The following is an 18,286-nucleotide window of genomic DNA, read 5'->3' on the forward strand; positions in this document are numbered from 1 at the left end:
GGTTAGTGTCAGGTTAGGGTCAGGTTAGTGTCAGGTTGGGGTAATGTCAGGTTAGGGTCAGGTTAGTGTCAGGTTGTGGTAATGTCAGGTTAGGGTCAGGTTAGTGTCAGGTTAAGGTAATGTCAGGTTGGGGTTGGCAGGTTGGGGTAATGGCAGGTTAGGGTAATGTCAGGTTGGGGTAATGTCAGGTTAGGGTCAGGTTAGTGTCAGGTTGGGGTAATGTCAGGTTAATGTCAGGTTAGGTTAGGGTCAGGTTAATGTCAGTTTGGGGTCAGGTTAGGGTCAGTTTCAGGTTAGAGTAATGTCAGGTTAGAGTAATGTCAGGTTAGGGTCAGGATGGGGTAATGTCAGGTCAGGGTCAGGTTGGGGTAATGTCAGGTTAGGGTCAGGTTAGGGTAATGTCAGATCAGGTTAGTGTCATGTTGGGGTAATGTCAGGTTAGTGTCAGGTTGGGGTAATGTCAGGTTAATGTCAGGTTAGTGTCAGGTTAGAGTAATGTCAGGTTAGGGTCAGGTTAATGTCAGGTTGGGGTAATGTCAGGTTAGGGTCAGGTTAGTGTCAGGTTAGGGTCAGGTTAGGTGTCAGGTTGGGTAATGTCAGGTTAGGGTCAGGTTAGGTTGTCAGGTTAAGGTAATGTCATGTTAGGGTCAGGTTAGGGTCAGGTTAGTGTCAGGTTGGGGTAATGTCAGGTTGGGGTAAGGTTAGTGTCAGGTTAGGGTAATGTCAGGTTAGGGTAATGTCAGGTTAGGGTCAGGTTAATATCAGGTTGGGGTAATGTCAGGTTAGGGTAGGTTAGTGTCAGGTTAATGTCAGGTTAGGGTCAGGTTAGTGTCAGGTTGTGGTAATGGCAGGTTAGGGTCAGGTTAGTGTCAGGTTAGGGTAATGTCATGTTAGGGTAATGTCAGGTTAGGTCAGGTTAGGGTCAGGTTGGGGTAATGTCAGGTTAGGGTCAGGTTAGTGTCAGGTTAGGGTCAATGTCAGGTTGGGGTAATGTCAGGTTAGGGTCAGGTTAGATCAGGTTAGTGTCAGGTTGGGGTAATGTCAGGTTAGGGTCAGGTTAGTGTCAGGTTGTGGTAATGTCAGGTTAATGGTCAGGTTAGTGTCAGGTTGGGGTAATGTCAAGTTAGGGTCAGTGTCAGGTTAGGGTCAGGTTAGGTTAGGGTAAGGTTAATGTCAGGTTGGGGTAATGGCAGGTTGGGGTAATGGCAGGTTAGGGTAATGTCAGGTTGGGGTAATGTCAGGTTAGGGTCAGGTTAGTGTCAGGTTGGGGTAATGTCAGGTTAATGTCAGGTTAGGTAAGTGTCAGGTTAATGTCAGTTTGGGGTCAGGTTAATGTCAGGTTGGGGTAATGTCAAGTTAGGGTCAGTGTCAGGTTAGGGTAAGGTTAGGTTAGGGTCAGGTTAATGTCAGGTTGGGGTAATGTCAGGTTAGGTAAGGTTAGGGTCAGGTTAGGGTCAGGTTAGTGTCAGGTTGGGGTAATGTCAGGTTAGGGTCAGGTTAGTGTCAGGTTGGGGTAATGTCAGGTTAGGGTCAGGTTAGTGTTAGGGTCAGGTTAATGTCAGTTTAATGTCAGGTTAGTGTTTGTCAGGTTAGAGTAATGTCAGGTTAGGTAATGTCAGGTTAGGGTCAGGTTGGGGTAATGTCAGGTTAGGGTCAGGTGTCAGGTTAGGGTCAGGTTAGGGTAATGTCAGATCAGGTTAGTGTCAGGTTGGGGTAATGTCAGGTTAGTGTCAGGTTGGGGTAATGTCAGGTTAATGTCAGGTTAGAGTGTCAGGTTAGGTGTCAGGTTAATGTCAGGTTAATGTCAGGTTAGGGTCAGGTTAGTGGTAATGTCAGGTTAGTAATGTCAGGTTAGGGTCAGGTTAGTGTCAGGTTGTCAGGTAATGTCAGGTTAGGGTCAGGTTAGTGTCAGGTTAATAATGTCAGTTTGGTTAGGTCAGGTTAATGTCAGGTTGGGGTAATGTCAGGTTAGGGTCAGGTTAGTGTCAGGTTGTGGTAATGGTTAGGGTCAGGTTAGTGTCAGGTTAGGGTAATGTCAGTTTAATGTCAGGTTAGGGTCAGGTTAATGTCAGGTTGGGGTAATGTCAGGTTAGGGTCAGGTTAGTGTCAGGTTAGGTAATGTCAGGTTAGGGTAATGTCAGGTTAGGGTCAGGTTAAATGTCAGGTTGGGGTAATGTCAGGTTAGGGTCAGGTTAGTGTCAGGTTGTGGTAATGTCAGATCAGGTTAGTGTCATGTTGGGGTAATGTCAGGTTAGTGTCAGGTTGGGGTAATGTCAGGTTAATGGCAGGTTAGTGTCAGGTTAGAGTAATGTCAGGTTAGGGTCAGGTTAATGTCAGGTTGGGGTAATGTCAGGTTAGTGTCAGGTTAGGGTCAGGTTAGGGTCAGGTTAGTGTCAGGTTGTGGTAATGTCAAGTTAGGGTCATGTTAATATCAGGTTGGGGTAATGTCAGGTTAGGGTCAGGTTAGTGTCAGGTTGGGGTAATGTCGTGTTAATGTCAGGTTAGTGTCAGGTTAGAGTAATGTCAGGTTAGGGTCAGGTTAATGTCAGGTTGGGGTAATGTCAAGTTAGGGTCAGTGTCAGGTTAGGGTCAGGTTAGGTTAGGGTAAGGTTAATGTCAGGTTGGGGTAATGGCAGGTTAGGGTCAGGTTAGTGTCAGGTTGGGGTAATGTCAGGTTAGGGTCAGGTTAGTCAGGTTAGGGGTAATGTCAGGTTGGGGTAATGTCAGGTTAGGGTCAGGTTAGGTTAGGGGTCAGGTTAATGTCAGGTTAATGTCAGGTTAATGTCAGGTTGGGGAATGTCAGGTGTCAAGTTAGGTTAGGTCATGTCAGGTTAGGGTCAGGTTAGGTTAGGTTGGGATAATATCAGGTTAGGGGTAATGTCAGGTTGGGGTAATGTCAGGTTAGGGTAATGTCAGGTTGGGGTAATGTCAGGTTAGGTTCAGGTTAGTGTCAGGTTGGGGTAATGTCAGTTTAATGTCAGGTTAGGGGGTCAGGTTAATGTCAGGTTGGGGTCAGGTTAGGGTAATGTCAGGTTAGGGTCAGGTTAGGGTAAGTGTCAGGTTAGGGTCAGGATGGGGTAATGTCAGGTTCAGGTAATGTCAGGTTGGGGTCAGGTTAGGGTAATGTCAGGTTAGGGTAATGTCAGGTTAGGGTAATGTCAGGTTAGTGTCAGGTTGGGGTAATGTCAGGTTAATGTCAGGTTAGTGTCAGGTTAGAGTAATGTCAGGTTAGGGTCAGGTTAATGTCAGGTTGGGGTAATGACAGGTTAGAGTCAGGTTAGGGTCCGTGTCAGGTTAGGGTTAGGTTAGGGTCAGGTTAGTGTCAGGTTGGGTAATGTCAGGTTAGGGTCAGGTTAATGTCAGGTTAGAGTAATGACAGGTTAATGTCAGGTTGGGGTAATGTCAGGTTAGGGTAATGTCATGTTAGGGTAATGTCAGGTTAGGGTAATGTCATGTTGGGGTAATGTCAGGTTAGGTTCAGGTTAGTTTCAGGTTGGGGTAATGTCAGGTTAGGGTCAGGTTAGTGTTAGGTTGGGGTAATGGTAGGTTAGGGTAATGTCAGGTTGGGGTCAGGTTGGGGTAATGTCAGGTTAGAGTAATCTCAGGATAGGGTCAGGTTGGGGTAATGTCAGGTTAGAGTAATCTCAGGTTAGAGTCAGGTTGGGGTAATGTCAGGTCAGGTCAGGTTAGTGTCAGCTACTAGCTACTGTGATGAGCTCTACACTGGACAAGGCAGGTTCCTTCAGTGCCCATTTGGCAGTTTGACAAGGCATGAGCCCATTCCAGGACAGGCAAGGACAGGGTTCTGTCTGGTCAAACAGAACCAGCAGGGGGGTCAGACTGGCTCCAGATCTGAGATAATAAGGGGATCTAGCACACCGATGATGAAGACCGTGAACAGCAGACGCTACAGCCGGCTGTGTGTGAGCTGGAAGACCTTTCCTAAAAGATAAACGCTTCCTATTTCATTGTTCTCTTGCAAGCTGTGCTTTTATTTATTTATTTTATTATTTTTATTATGGCAAACTGAGCTGTTGGAGTGACCGGTTGGTGGGTAACCAACAGCTGACTTTACAGTTGTGTTTGTTTGTTTGTGTGTGTGTGTGTGTGTGTGTGTGTGTGTGTGTGTGTGTGTGTGTGTGTGTGTGTGTGTGTGTGTGTGTGTGTGTGTGTGTGTGTGTGTGTGTGTGTGTGTGTGTGTGTGTGTGTGTTTGTTTGTTTGTTTGTTTGTTTGTTTGTTTGTTTGTTGTGCTGGCTGCTACAGCTTAAACCTCCTCAGACCACAGGGAAGATGTCTGACACAGGTCAAAATCTGTCAGGAAGGAACACTGCAGATAGCAGAATGTTTAGAAACACTGCAGATAGCAGAATGTTTAGAAACACCGCAGATAGCGGAATATTTAGGAACACTGCAGATAGCAGAATGTTTAGGAACACTGCAGATAGCAGAATGTTTAGGAACACTGCAGATAGCAGAATATTTAGAAACACTGCAGATAGCGGAATATTTAGGAACACTGCAGATAGCAGAATGTTTAGAAACACCGCAGATAGCAGAATGTTTAGAAACACCGCAGATAGGAGAATATTTAGAAACACTGCAGATAGCAGAATATTTAGGAACACTGCAGATAGCAGAATATTTAGGAACACTGCAGATAGCAGAATGTTTAGGAACACTGCAGATAGCAGAATGTTTAGAAACACTGCAGATAGCAGAATATTTAGAAACACTGCAGATAGCAGAATGTTTAGAAACACTGCAGATAGCAGAATGTTTAGAAACACTGCAGATAGCAGAATGTTTAGAAACACTGCAGATAGCAGAATGTTTAGAAACACTGCAGATAGCAGAATGTTTAGAAACACTGCAGATAGGTAATTATTTTGAAACACTGCAGATAGCAGAATATTTAGGAACACTGCAGATAGCAGAATGTTTAGGAACACTGCAGATAGCAGAATGTTTAGAAACACTGCAGATAGCAGAATGTTTAGGAACACTGCAGATAGGGGAACAGGGGTGGCCAGGGGTTGCAGGTAAGGAGGAGGAGGATGAGGAAGATGAGGAGGAGGAAGAGTAGGAAGAGTCTGCAGGCATAAGAGTGAATACGTCCCAAATGGCTCTCTATTCTCTTTACAGTCCACTACTAATATAGTGCACTACCCTACGGGACCTGATCAAAAGTAGTGCTCTATGAAGGGAATAGGTAGTCATTTGTGACGCTGTGGGATCCATCAAAACAGAAAGGTCCGCAGAGCATGACTCTCCTCAGGTCACTGACATGCTCTGAATAGACAGCGGAACCACTGAACCGTGTACCTACAGCAGCAGAATGTCAAGACACTTTCCACTGTCTAAAACTGTCATACAGGGCTCGCTTATCTCAGTCACCTACCTTCCCTGAATGACATTCTACTGAGCTCTATTCAATGTCACATCAGGTGGTCTGTTGTCAATGTTGTTGTGGCATTTTAAAAGAGACATATGTCATAAAACATGATACAGTACATCTAGTGTTGTCCCCATACCAGAGTTAAAACGTCAATATTGATACCAGGTTAAGTATTATAATACTCTATACCATCATATTTGTCAATACCATCATAATACTACATAATACTCCATGCCATCATGATACTCCATAATACTCCATACAATTGTAATACCCCATAATACTCCATACAAACGTAATACCCCATAATACTCCATACAATCATAATACCCCATAATACTCCATACAATCGTGATACTCCATAATACTCCATACAATCGTGATACTCCATAATACTCCATGCATTCATAATACCCCATACAGCCGTAATTCTCCATAATTCTCCACACCATCACAATACTCCATAATACCCCCCCCCATCATAATACTCTGCAATACTCCATAATACTCTATCCCATCATAATACTCCATAATACTCCACAAAACTCCATAATACTCCACAACACTCCATCCCATCATAATACTCCATAATACTCCATGAAATCATAATACTCCATAATACTCCCTCCATTCATAATACTCCAGAATACCCCCCCCATCATAATACTCCATAACACTCCATACTGTCATGCTACTCCATAATACTCCATAATACTCCCTCCCTTCATAATACGCCATAATACTCCATACTGTCATGCTACTCCATAATACTCCATAATACTCCCTCCCATTATAATACTCCATAATACTCCATACCGTCATGCTACTCTATAATAATCCATAATACTCCCTCCCATCATAATACCCCCATCATAATACTCCATAATTCTCCATACTGTCATGCTACTCCATAATACTCCATAATACTCCCTCCAATTATAATACTCCACACTGTCATAATACTCCATAATACTCCCTCCCATCATAATACTCCATGATACTCCCCACCATCATAATACTTCATAATACTCCACAATACTCCCTCTCATCATAATACTCCACCCCATCATAATACTCCATAATACTCCCTCCCATCATAATACTCCATAATACTACCTCCCATCATAATACTCCATAATACTCCATAATACCCCCTTCCATCATAATACTCCCTCCCATCATAATACTCCATAATACTCCATACCGTCATGCTACTCCATATTACCCCATACCATCGTAATACTCCAAAATTCTCTGTGCCATCATGATACCCCGGAATACTCCGTACCATCATAATACTCCATACCATCATAGTACTCCATACCATCATAGTACTCCATGCCATCATAATACTCCATACCATCATAATACTCAATACCATCATAATACTCCATACCATCATAGTACTCCATACCATCATAATACTCCATACCATCATAATACTCCATAATACTCCATAATACCCCCTTCCATCATAATACTCCCTCCCATCATAATACTCCATAATACTCCATACCGTCATGCTACTCCATATTACCCCATACCATCGTAATACTCCAAAATTCTCTGTGCCATCATGATACCCCGGAATACTCCGTACCATCATAATACTCCATACCATCATAGTACTCCATACCATCATAGTACTCCATGCCATCATAATACTCCATACCATCATAATACTCCATACCATCATAATACTCCATACCATCATAGTACTCCATGCCATCATAATACTCCATACCATCATAATACTCAATACCATCATAATACTCCATACCATCATAGTACTCCATACCATCATAATACTCCATACCATCATAATACTCCATAATACTCCATAATACCCCCTTCCATCATAATACTCCCTCCCATCATAATACTCCATACCATCATAATACTCCATACCATCATAATACTCCATAATTGTCCATACCATCATAATACTCCATACCATCATAATACTCCATACCATCATAATACTCCATACCATCATAATACTCCATAATTGTCCATACCATCATAATACTCCATAATTGTCCATACCATCATAATACTCCATACCATCATAATACTCCATACCATCATAGTACTCCATACCATAATAATGCTCCATACCATCATGATAATTCTGAATAAACCTGATCCTTAGGGTGGAATTAAAACAGTAGTGTACCATTCAAGCCTATTGTACTGACAGACTGGCCTCAAATTACATCCTATTTCTTATAGTAGAATGTGGAGGCAGGGGCGGCAGGTAGCCTAGTGGTTAGAGCGTTGGACTAGTAACCAGCAGGTAGCCTAGTGGTTGGAGCGTTGGACTAGTAACCAGCAGGTAGCCTAGTAGTTAGAGCGTTGGACTAGTAACCAGCTGGTAGCCTAGTAGTTAGAGCGTTGGACTAGTAACCAGCAGGTAGCCAAGTGGTTGGAGCGTTGGACTAGTAACCAGCAGGTAGCCTAGTAGTTAGAGCGTTGGACTAGTAACCAGCAGGTAGCCTAGTGGTTAGAGTGTTGGACTAGTAACCAGCAGGTAGCCTAGTAGTTAGAGCGTTGGACTAGTAACCAGCAGGTAGCCTAGTGGTTAGAGCGTTGGACTAGTAACCAGCAGGTAGCCTAGTAGTTAGAGCGTTGGACTAGTAACCACTGTTCAGGTTCCTAGCCTAGTAGTTAACCCAGCGTTGGACAAGTAACCAGCTGGTAGCCTAGTGGTTGGAGCGTTGGACTAGTAACCAAGGCAGTTAGCCTACTGGTTAGACCGTTGGACTAGTAACCAGCTGGTAACTAGTAGTTAGACCGTTGGACCCACTGTTCCCCTGAACCAGCAGGTAGCCTAGTGGTTAGACCGTTAACCCACTGTAACCCTGAACAAGGTTATCCTACTGTTTGAATTCCCGAGCTGACAAGTTAGAAATCTGTTGTTCAGCCCCTGAACAAGGCAGTTAACCCACTGTTCCTAGACCAGTTAACCCACTGTTCCTAGACCAGTTAACCCACTGTTCCCCTGAACAAGGCAGTTAACCCACTGTTCCTAGACCAGTTAACCTACTGTTCCTAGACCAGTTAACACACTGTTCCCCTGAACAAGGCAGTTAACCCACTGTTCCTAGACCAGTTAACCTACTATTCCTAGACCAGTTAACCTACTGTTCCTAGACCAGTTAACCCACTGTTCCTAGACCAGTTAACCTACTGTTCCTAGACCAGTTAACCTACTGTTCCTAGACCAGTTAACCTACTGTTCCTAGACCAGTTAACCCACTGTTCCTAGACCAGTTAACCTACTGTTCCTAGACCAGTTAACCAACTGTTCCCCTGAACAAGGCAGTTAACCTACTGTTCCTAGACCAGTTAACCCACTGTTCCCCTGAACAAGGCAGTTAACCCACTGTTCCTAGACCAGTTAACCTACTGTTCCTAGACCAGTTAACCTACTGTTCCTAGACCAGTTAACCCACTGTTCCCCTGAACAAGGCAGTTAACATACTGTTCCTAGACCAGTTAACCTACTGTTCCTAGACCAGTTAACCTACTGTTCCTAGACCAGTTAACCCACTGTTCCCCTGAACAAGGCAGTTAACCTACTGTTCCTAGACCAGTTAACCCACTGTTCCCCTGAACAAGGCAGTTAACCTACTGTTCCTAGACCAGTTAACCCACTGTTCCCCTGAACAAGGCAGTTATCCTACTGTTCCTAGACCAGTTAACCTACTGTTCCTAGACCAGTTAACCCACTGTTCCCCTGAACAAGGCAGTTAACCTACTGTTCCTAGACCAGTTAACCTACTGTTCCTAGACCAGTTAACCCACTGTTCCTAGACCAGTTAACCCACTGTTCCTAGACCAGTTAACCCACTGTTCCTAGACCAGTTAACCCACTGTTCCCCTGAACAAGGCAGTTAACCTACTGTTCCGAGGCCGTCATTGAAAAGAAGAATTTGTTCCTAATTTACTTTTAATAAAGGTTAAACAAATAGTGCACTACTGTTGACCAGGGCTCTGGTTAAAATAACTTCACGACACTACATAGGGAGCCATTTGAGTAATATCTTAGCATCAGTGTATTTATCATACTTGACTGAGTAATATCTCAGCATCAGTGTATTTATCATACCTGACAGTAATATCTCAGTATCAGTGTATTTATCATACTTGACTGAGTAATATCTTAGAAGCAGTGTATTTATCATACCTGACAGTAATATCTCAGCATCAGTGTATTTATCATACTTGACTGAGTAATATCTTAGAATCAGTGTATTTATCATACCTGACAGTAATATCTCAGCATCAGTGTATTTATCATACTTGACTGAGTAATATCTTAGAATCAGTGTATTTATCATACTTGACAGTAATATCTTAGAATCAGTGTATTTATCATACCTGACAGTAATATCTCAGCATCAGTGTATTTGTCATACTTGACTGAGTAATATCTCAGCATCAGTGTATTATCATACTTGACAGTAATATCTCAGCATCAGTGTATTATCATACTTGACAGTAATATCTCAGCATCAGTGTATTTATCATACTTGACAGTAATATCTCAGCATCAGTGTATTTATCATACTTGACAGTAATATCTCAGCATCAGTGTATTTATCATACTTGACAGTAATATCTCAGCATCAGTGTATTTATCATACCTGACAGTAATATCTCAGCATCAGTGTATTTATCATACTTGACTGAGTAATATCTCAGCATCAGTGTATTTATCATACCTGACAGTAATATCTCAGCATCAGTGTATTTATCATACTTGACTGAGTAATATCTCAGCATCAGTGTATTTATCATACTTGACTGAGTAATATCTCAGCATCAGTGTATTTATCATACTTGACTGAGTAATATCTCAGCATCAGTGTATTTATCATACTTGACTGAGTAATATCTCAGCATCAGTGTATTTATCATACTTGACAGTAATATCTCAGCATCAGTGTATTTATCATACTTGACTGAGTAATATCTCAGCATCAGTGTATTTATCATACTTGACTGAGTAATATCTCAGCATCAGTGTATTTATCATACTTGACTGAGTAATATCTCAGCATCAGTGTATTTGTCATACTTGACTGAGTAATATCTCAGCATCAGTGTATTTATCATACTGCACCAGGCCAGATATTTCCCTGAGATTATCATGTGTTAACAAGTATTGAATCATATTGACCTATTGAAATGAATCATATAGACATATTGAAATGAATCATATAGACATATTGTACTGAATCATATAGACCTATTGAAATGAATCATATAGACCTATTGAAATGAATCATATAGACCTATTGAAATGAATCATATAGACCTATTGAAATGAATCATATAAACCTATTGTACTGAATCATATAGACCTATTGAAATGAATCATATAGACCTATTGTACTGAATCATATAGACCTATTGAAATGAATCATATAGACCTATTGAAATGAATCATATAGACCTATTGAAATGAATCATATAGACCTATTGTACTGAATAATATAGACCTATCGAAATGAATCATATAGACTTATTGTACTGAATAATATAGACCTATTGAAATGAATCATATAGACCTATTGAAATGAATCATATAGACCTATTGTATTGAATAATATAGACCTATTGTATTGAATCATATAGACCTATTGTATTGAATCATATAGACCTATTGAAATGAATCATATAGACCTATTGAAATGAATCATATAGACCTATTGAAATGAATCATATAGACCTATTGTACTGAATAATATAGACCTATCGAAATGAATCATATAGACTTATTGTACTGAATAATATAGACCTATTGAAATGAATCATATAGACCTATTGAAATGAATCATATAGACCTATTGTATTGAATAATATAGACCTATTGAAATGAATCATATAGACCTATTGTACTGAATCATATAGACCTATTGAAATGAATCATATAGACCTATTGTATTGAATAATATAGACCTATTGAAATGAATCATATAGACCTATTGTATTTAATCATATAGACCTATTGTACTGAATCATATATACCTATTGTATTGAATCATATAGACCTATTGTATTGAATCATATAGACGTATTGTACTAAATCATATAGATATATTGAAATGAATCATATAGACCTACTGTACTGAATCATATAGACCTATTGAAATGAATCATATATTGTACTGAATCATATAGACCTATTGAAATGAATCATATAGATCTATTGAAATGAATCATATAGACCTACTGTACTGAATCATATAGACCTATTGAAATGAATCATATAGGCATATTGTACTGAACCATATAGATGTATTTTACTGAATTATATAGATCTATTGTACCGAATCACATAGACCTATTGTACTGAATCATATAGACTTATTGTACTAAATCATATAGACCTATTGTATTGAATCATATAGACCTATTGTGCTGAATCATATAGACCTATTGTACTGAATCATATAGACCTATTGTGCTGAATCATATAGACCTATTCAACTTAATCATATAGACCTATTGAGCTGAATCATACAGACCTATTCTGAATCATGCAATTGGACTAAATCACCACAAACGTCTTTGTTAATGCTTATATGAGAAGTGAATCAGCATCAGTACTGCACCTGGACAGATATTTCCCTGAGGTCATGTTCCTGGTCTGGCTGTTCTGTGTATCCATGCAGTTGGTGATGGAGGGGATGAGGGCGAGCTCAGGGGAGCGGTACGCAGCTGACCCCACCACCCGGGCCACCAGCTCCAGCCCATCCTGTACGTAGTGATCCAGGGAGGGAGTCCCCATCCTGCCATGGGCCAGCAGTCCCGCCGGCAGCCCCTCGGTCCTCAGCTCCTCAACGTCCTGCGTGTCCCCCAACACCCAGTGGTACTCTGGCAGCATCAGGCCCAGCTTGGTCACCACGTTAAAGATCCTCTTGATGTCCCGGATGTCGCAGCCGAATGTTACGACTGTAGATGTTGACTCCTTGATGGACTCCAGGTATCCCCGTAGAGAGGTCTGGAAGTCGGCCTTGGAGACGGAGCTGTTAGGGTGAGAGTTGGGCGAGGTGCTGGAGTTGGTGATGTTGACCACAGAACCCAGGTGGAACTTGGTGTTGTTACGGAGACGAACCAGGAAGCTGGAAACATTACATTCCTGACAGAGCAGGAGGCTGACGTCATACCAGCTGTTGATCACCAGCAGGGAGTAGAGCAGCTCCACCTGGGGCAGGGCCGGGTTCTGCATCGGCATCTGGAAATGGAGAGGGTTCTGAAGGGAGGGAGAGAGAGAGAGAGAGAGAGAGAGAGAGAGAGAGAGAGAGAGAGAGAGAGAGACTTGTTAGTGATATGCAAAATAACCATGTTTAATTTATTTTTTTATTTTTTTATTTCACCTTTATTTAACCAGGTAGGTTAGTTGAGAACAAGTTCTCATTTGCAACTGCGACCTGGCCAAGATAAAGCATAGCAGTGTGAACAGACAACACAGAGAGTAAACAATTAACAAGTCAATAACAAAGATGATCATGTACAGGTAGAGATATTGGTGTGCAAAAGAGCAGAAAAGTAAATAAATAAAAACTGTGGGGATGAGGTAGGTGAAAATGGGTGGGCTATTTACCAATAGACTATGTACAGCTGCAGCGATCGGTTAGGTGCTCAGATAGCTGATGTTTGAAGTTGGTGAGGGAGATAAAAGTCTCCAACTTCAGCGATTTTTGCAATTCGTTCCAGTCACAGGCAGCAGAGTACTGGAACGAAAGGCGGCCGAATGAAGTGTTGGCTTTAGGGATGATCAGTGAGATACACCTGCTGGAGCGCGTGCTACGGATGGGTGTTGCCATCGTGACCAGTGAACTAAGATAAGACAGAGCTTTACCTAGCATGGCCTTGTAGATGACCTGGAGCCAGTGGGTCTGGCGACGAATATGTAGCGAGGGCCAGCCGACTAGAGCATACAAGTCGCAGTGGTGGGTGGTATACGGTGCTTTAGTGACAAAACGGATGGCACTGTGATAAACTGCATCCAGTTTGCTGAGTAGAGTGTTGGAAGCAATTTTGTAGATGACATCGCCGAAGTCGAGGATCGGTAGGATAGTCAGTTTTACTAGGGTAAGCTTGGCAGCGTGAGTGAAGGAGGCTTTGTTGCGGAATAGAAAGCCGACTCTTGATTTGATTTTCGATTGGAGATGTTTGATATGAGTCTGGAAGGAGAGTTTTCAGTCTAGCCAGACACCTAGGTACTTATAGATGTCCACATATTCAAGGTCGGAACCATCCAGGGTGGTGATGCTAGTCGGGCATGCGGGTGCAGGCAGCGAGGGTTGAAAAGCAAGCATTTGGTTTTACTAGCGTTTAAGACTAACTATAACTGGCTGACTAGAACCAGTGTGTCTGTCATCGTATTAGGTTATCACTAATCTCAGCACCCACTGGGTACAGATCAGATCAACATCCAGTTTTGATTTAAATTTGGATGAGTTGTCAATTCAACGTGAAATCAACCAAACATTTCACATTAAAGCCATTGGCTTTAGGTTGAAAGTTGGGTGAAAAGAATAACTGAATTCCCTCCCTTACGTTGATGACTTTTTTGCAAATCCCAAACTTTTGACTGGTACTGTATATATATATATATATATTCTCTCAACCAGCTTCATGAGGTAGTCACCTGGAATGCATTTCATTAACAGGCTTGTTAACAGATCATGTCACGTCCTGACCTTAGTTCCTTTGTTATGTTTTTTTTGTTTAGAAACATAACAAGCCTATTTTAGTTTGGTCAGGGCGTGAGTTGGGGTGGGCATTCTATGTGTTGTTCTAGTTTTGGTTTTCTATGTGTTTGGCCTGGTATGGTTCTCAATCAGAGGCAGCTGTCAATCGTTGTCTCTGATTGAGAACCATACTTAGGTAGCCTGGTTGTCTCTGATTGAGAATCATACTTAGGTAGCCTGGTTGTCTCTGATTGAGAATCATACTTAGGCAGCCTGGTTGTCTCTGATTGAGAATCATATTTAGGCAGCCTGTTTTTTCCCACTTGATTTGTGGGTTGTTGTTTTCTGTTTTGTGTTGTTGCACCTTACAGGACTGGTTCGTTGTTGTTTCGTTCAATCTCTCTGTTGTTTTGTCATTCAGTGTTCAGTTGATTTATTAAATATTAACATGGGTACATGGTATTTTGGTCCGATCTTGACTTGTCTTCCTCCGAGGAGAACTGTTACAGACCATTTGTGGAATTTATCTAATGTGTTTTAATGTTTGAGCCAATCAGTTGTGACAAGGTAGGGGTGGTAAACAGAAGATAGCCCCATTTGGTAAAATACCAAAGTCCATATTATGGCAAGAACAGCTCAAATAAGCAAAGAGAAACGACAGTCCATAATTACTTTAAGATGTGAAGGTCAGTCAGAAAATGTCAATAACTTTTAAAGTTTCTTCACGTGCAGTCGCAAAAAAACATCAAGCGCTATGATGAAACTGGCTCAAATGAGGACCGCCACAGGAAAGAAAGACCCATAGTTACCTCTGCTGCAGAGGATAAGTTCATTAGAGTTACCAGCCACAGAAATTGCAGCCCAAATACATGCTTCACAGAGTTCAAGTAACAGACACATCTCAACATCAACTGTTCAGAGGAGACTGCGTGAATAAGGCCTTCATGGTTGAATTGCTGCAAAGAAACCATTACTAAAGGACACCAATAACAAGAAGACACTTTCTTGGGCCAAGAAACACAAGAAATTGACATTAGTGGTCTGATGAGTACAAATTTGATTTGTTCCAACAGCCGTGTCTTTGTGAGACACAGAGGGGGAGAACGGATGATCTCTGCATGTGTGGTTCCCGCCATGAAGCATGGAGGAGGAGGTGTGATGGTGTGGGGGTGTTTTTCTGTTGACACTTTTGGTGATTATTTAGAATTCAAGGCACACTTAACCAGCATGGCCACCACAGCATTCTGCAGCGATACGCCATCCCATCTGGTTTGCGTGTAGTGGTACTATTATTTGTTTTTCAACAGGACAATGACCCAACACACCTCCAGGCTGTGTAAGGGCTATTTGACAAAGAAGGAGAGTGATGAGTGCTGCATCAGATGACCTGGCCTCCACAATCACCAGACCTAAACCAAATTGAGATGTTTTTTTGGATGAGTTGGACGGCACAGTGAAAGAAAAGCAGCCAAACTGGGTTCAGCATATGTGGGAACTCCTTCAAGACTGTTGGAAAAGCATTCCAGGTGAAGCTGGTTGAGAGAATGCCAAGACTGTACAAAGCTGTCATCAAGGAAAAGGGTGGCTATTTTGAAGAATCTAAATGATAACATATATTTTAATTTGTTTAACACTTTTTTGGTTACTACATGAATCCATATGTGTTATTTCATAGTTGTTGATGTTTTCACTATTATTCTACAATGTAGAAAATAGTAAAAAATATAGAAAACCCTTGAATGAGTAGGTGTCCAAACTGTTAACTGGAACTACATATACGCACACTACCGTTCAAAAGTTTGGGGGCACATAGAAATGTTCTTGTTTTTAAAAGAAAAGCAAAAAAGTTGTCCATTAAAATAACATAACATTTATCAGAAATACATTGTTAATGTTGTAAATGTTGTAGCTGGAAACGGCAGATATTTAATGGAATATCTACATAGGCTTACAGAGGCCCATTATCAGCAACCATCACTCCTGTGTTCCAATGGCACGTTGTGTTAGCTGATCCAAGTTTATCATTTTAAAAGGCTAATTGATCATTAGAAAACCCTTTCGCAATTATGTTAGCACAGCTGGAAACTGTTGTTCTGATTAAAGAAGCAATAAAACTGGCCCTTAGACTAGTTGAGTATCTGGAGCATCAGCATATGTAGGTTCGATTTACAGACTCAAAATGGCTAGAAACAAATAACTTTCTTCTGAAACTCGTCAGTCTATTCTTGTCCTGAGAAATGAAGGCTATTCCATGCGTTGTTACAACGCTGTGTACTACTCCCTTCACAGAACAGCGCAAACTGGCTCTAACCAGAGGAGTGGGAGGACAAGTACATTAGGACAAGTACAAGCCCTGTTATCCTCACACAAAGCCCCGAAACTGTGTTGTGACTTTGAAACCGAAGCATAAAAAGAAGACGAGATTGATTAATTTGTAAAGGCACGGGTATAAGGGCCCAATACAGTGTCTGACACATATTTCCTGAATATTTCTTTATGCAATTCAACCTTTACAATTGTTCATGCACTTGTGCTTTTGTTTTGGAATACGGCAAAACATTTGACCCTTGACCTGATTGGTTATATTATTATTTTTATCTTTATGTTTTCTACAAAAGAAGCTTTAACTGTACTTTATGAATTACTAAAACTATATAAATATATAAAACTATAACTCTATTACTAATCGAATCAACAAATAAAGTTGATTAAATGGATTATACTGTTCCGCTTTTATTTATTGTAAGGGAAATGAAAACAGGCCAACGTTTTTTTTTCTAGGACATTGTAGAATTATACCAAACATGTCCTTGACATCTATCTAACCTAATGACCGTTGTTTTGTTTTTTGATTTATATATTTCCACTAATATTTCTTCAAGCAATTAATCCTTTGTAATAGCGCGTGCACTATTTATCAAGCTTCGGTGCTTATGTTTGTGCACCTTGTGAGTTTATATGCACCGGCAGACGTTATCTAGCTGGTACCTACAGGCAGAAAGGCCAGGCGGTTCTGGTATTGAGGTCCAACCCCTGGTTGGTCAATAGGTGACTAGAATAGAACACTCATCAATAACTAAACCCTCATCCCCTAGCCTAACTGAGCACTAACCCCTCATCCCCTAGCTGAACTGAGCACTAACCCCTCATCCCCTAGCTGAACTGAGCACTAACCCCTCATCCCCTAGCTGAACTGAGCACTAACCCCTCATCCCCTAGCTGAACTGAGCACTAACCCCTCATCCCCTAGCTGAACTGAGCACTAACCCCTCATCCCCTAGCTGAACTGAGCACTAACCCCTCATCCCCTAGCTGAACTGAGCACTAACCCCTCATCCCCTAGTTGAACTGAGCACTAACCCCTCATCTCCTAGCTGAACTGAGCACTAACCCCTCATCCCCTAGCCTAACTGAGCACTAACCCCTCATCCCCTAGCTGAACTGAGCACTAACCCCTCATCCCCTAGCTGAACTGAGCACTAACCCCTCATCCCCTAGCTGAACTGAGCACTAACCCCTCATCTCCTAGTTGAACTGAGCACTAACCCCTCATCCCCTAGCTGAACTGAGCACTAACCCCTCATCCCCTAGCTGAACTGAGCACTAACCCCTCATCCCCTAGCTGAACTGAGCACTAACCCCTCATCCCCTAGCTGAACTGAGCACTAACCCCTCATCCCCTAGCTGAACTGAGCACTAACCCCTCATCCCCTAGCTGAACTGAGCACTAACCCCTCATCCCCTAGCCTAACTGAGCACTAACCCCTCATCCCCTAGCTGAACTGAGCACTAACCCCTCATCCCCTAGCTGAACTGAGCACTAACCCCTCATCCCCTAGTTGAACTGAGCACTAACCCCTCATCTCCTAGTTGAACTGAGCACTAACCCCTCATCCCCTAGCTGAACTGAGCACTATCCCCTCACCCCTAGTTGAACTGAGCACTAACCCTCATCTCCTGTTATTGCAGGTGCAGTGAAATGCTTGTGTTCCTAGCTCCACTAGTGGAGTAATATCTAACAATTCACAACAATACACACAAATCTAAAAGTAAAAGAATGGAATTAAGAAATATATAAATATTAGGAACGATCAATGTTCGGAGTGGCATTCACTAAAATACAGTAGAACAGAATACAGTATATACATATGACATGAGTAATACATTATGTAAACATTATTA

The 18,286-nt window shown here is 41.7% G+C and overlaps 1 protein-coding gene across 1 annotated transcript in view; it reads right to left on the minus strand.

Moving 5' to 3' along the window:
* grin3a (glutamate receptor, ionotropic, N-methyl-D-aspartate 3A) overlaps nucleotides 1–18,286 on the minus strand; it is a 122,318-nt gene that overhangs the window by 78,234 nt on the left and 25,798 nt on the right. Inside the window, exon 2 of the mRNA XM_052458720.1 lies at nucleotides 12,020–12,660. Within this exon, the coding sequence (XP_052314680.1) occupies nucleotides 12,020–12,660 (641 nt within the window). The remainder of the gene's footprint in view (nucleotides 1–12,019; nucleotides 12,661–18,286) is intronic.

Source organism: Oncorhynchus keta, chromosome 12 (genome assembly GCF_023373465.1).
Source record: "Oncorhynchus keta strain PuntledgeMale-10-30-2019 chromosome 12, Oket_V2, whole genome shotgun sequence".
Taxonomy (NCBI): Eukaryota; Metazoa; Chordata; class Actinopteri; order Salmoniformes; family Salmonidae; genus Oncorhynchus; species Oncorhynchus keta.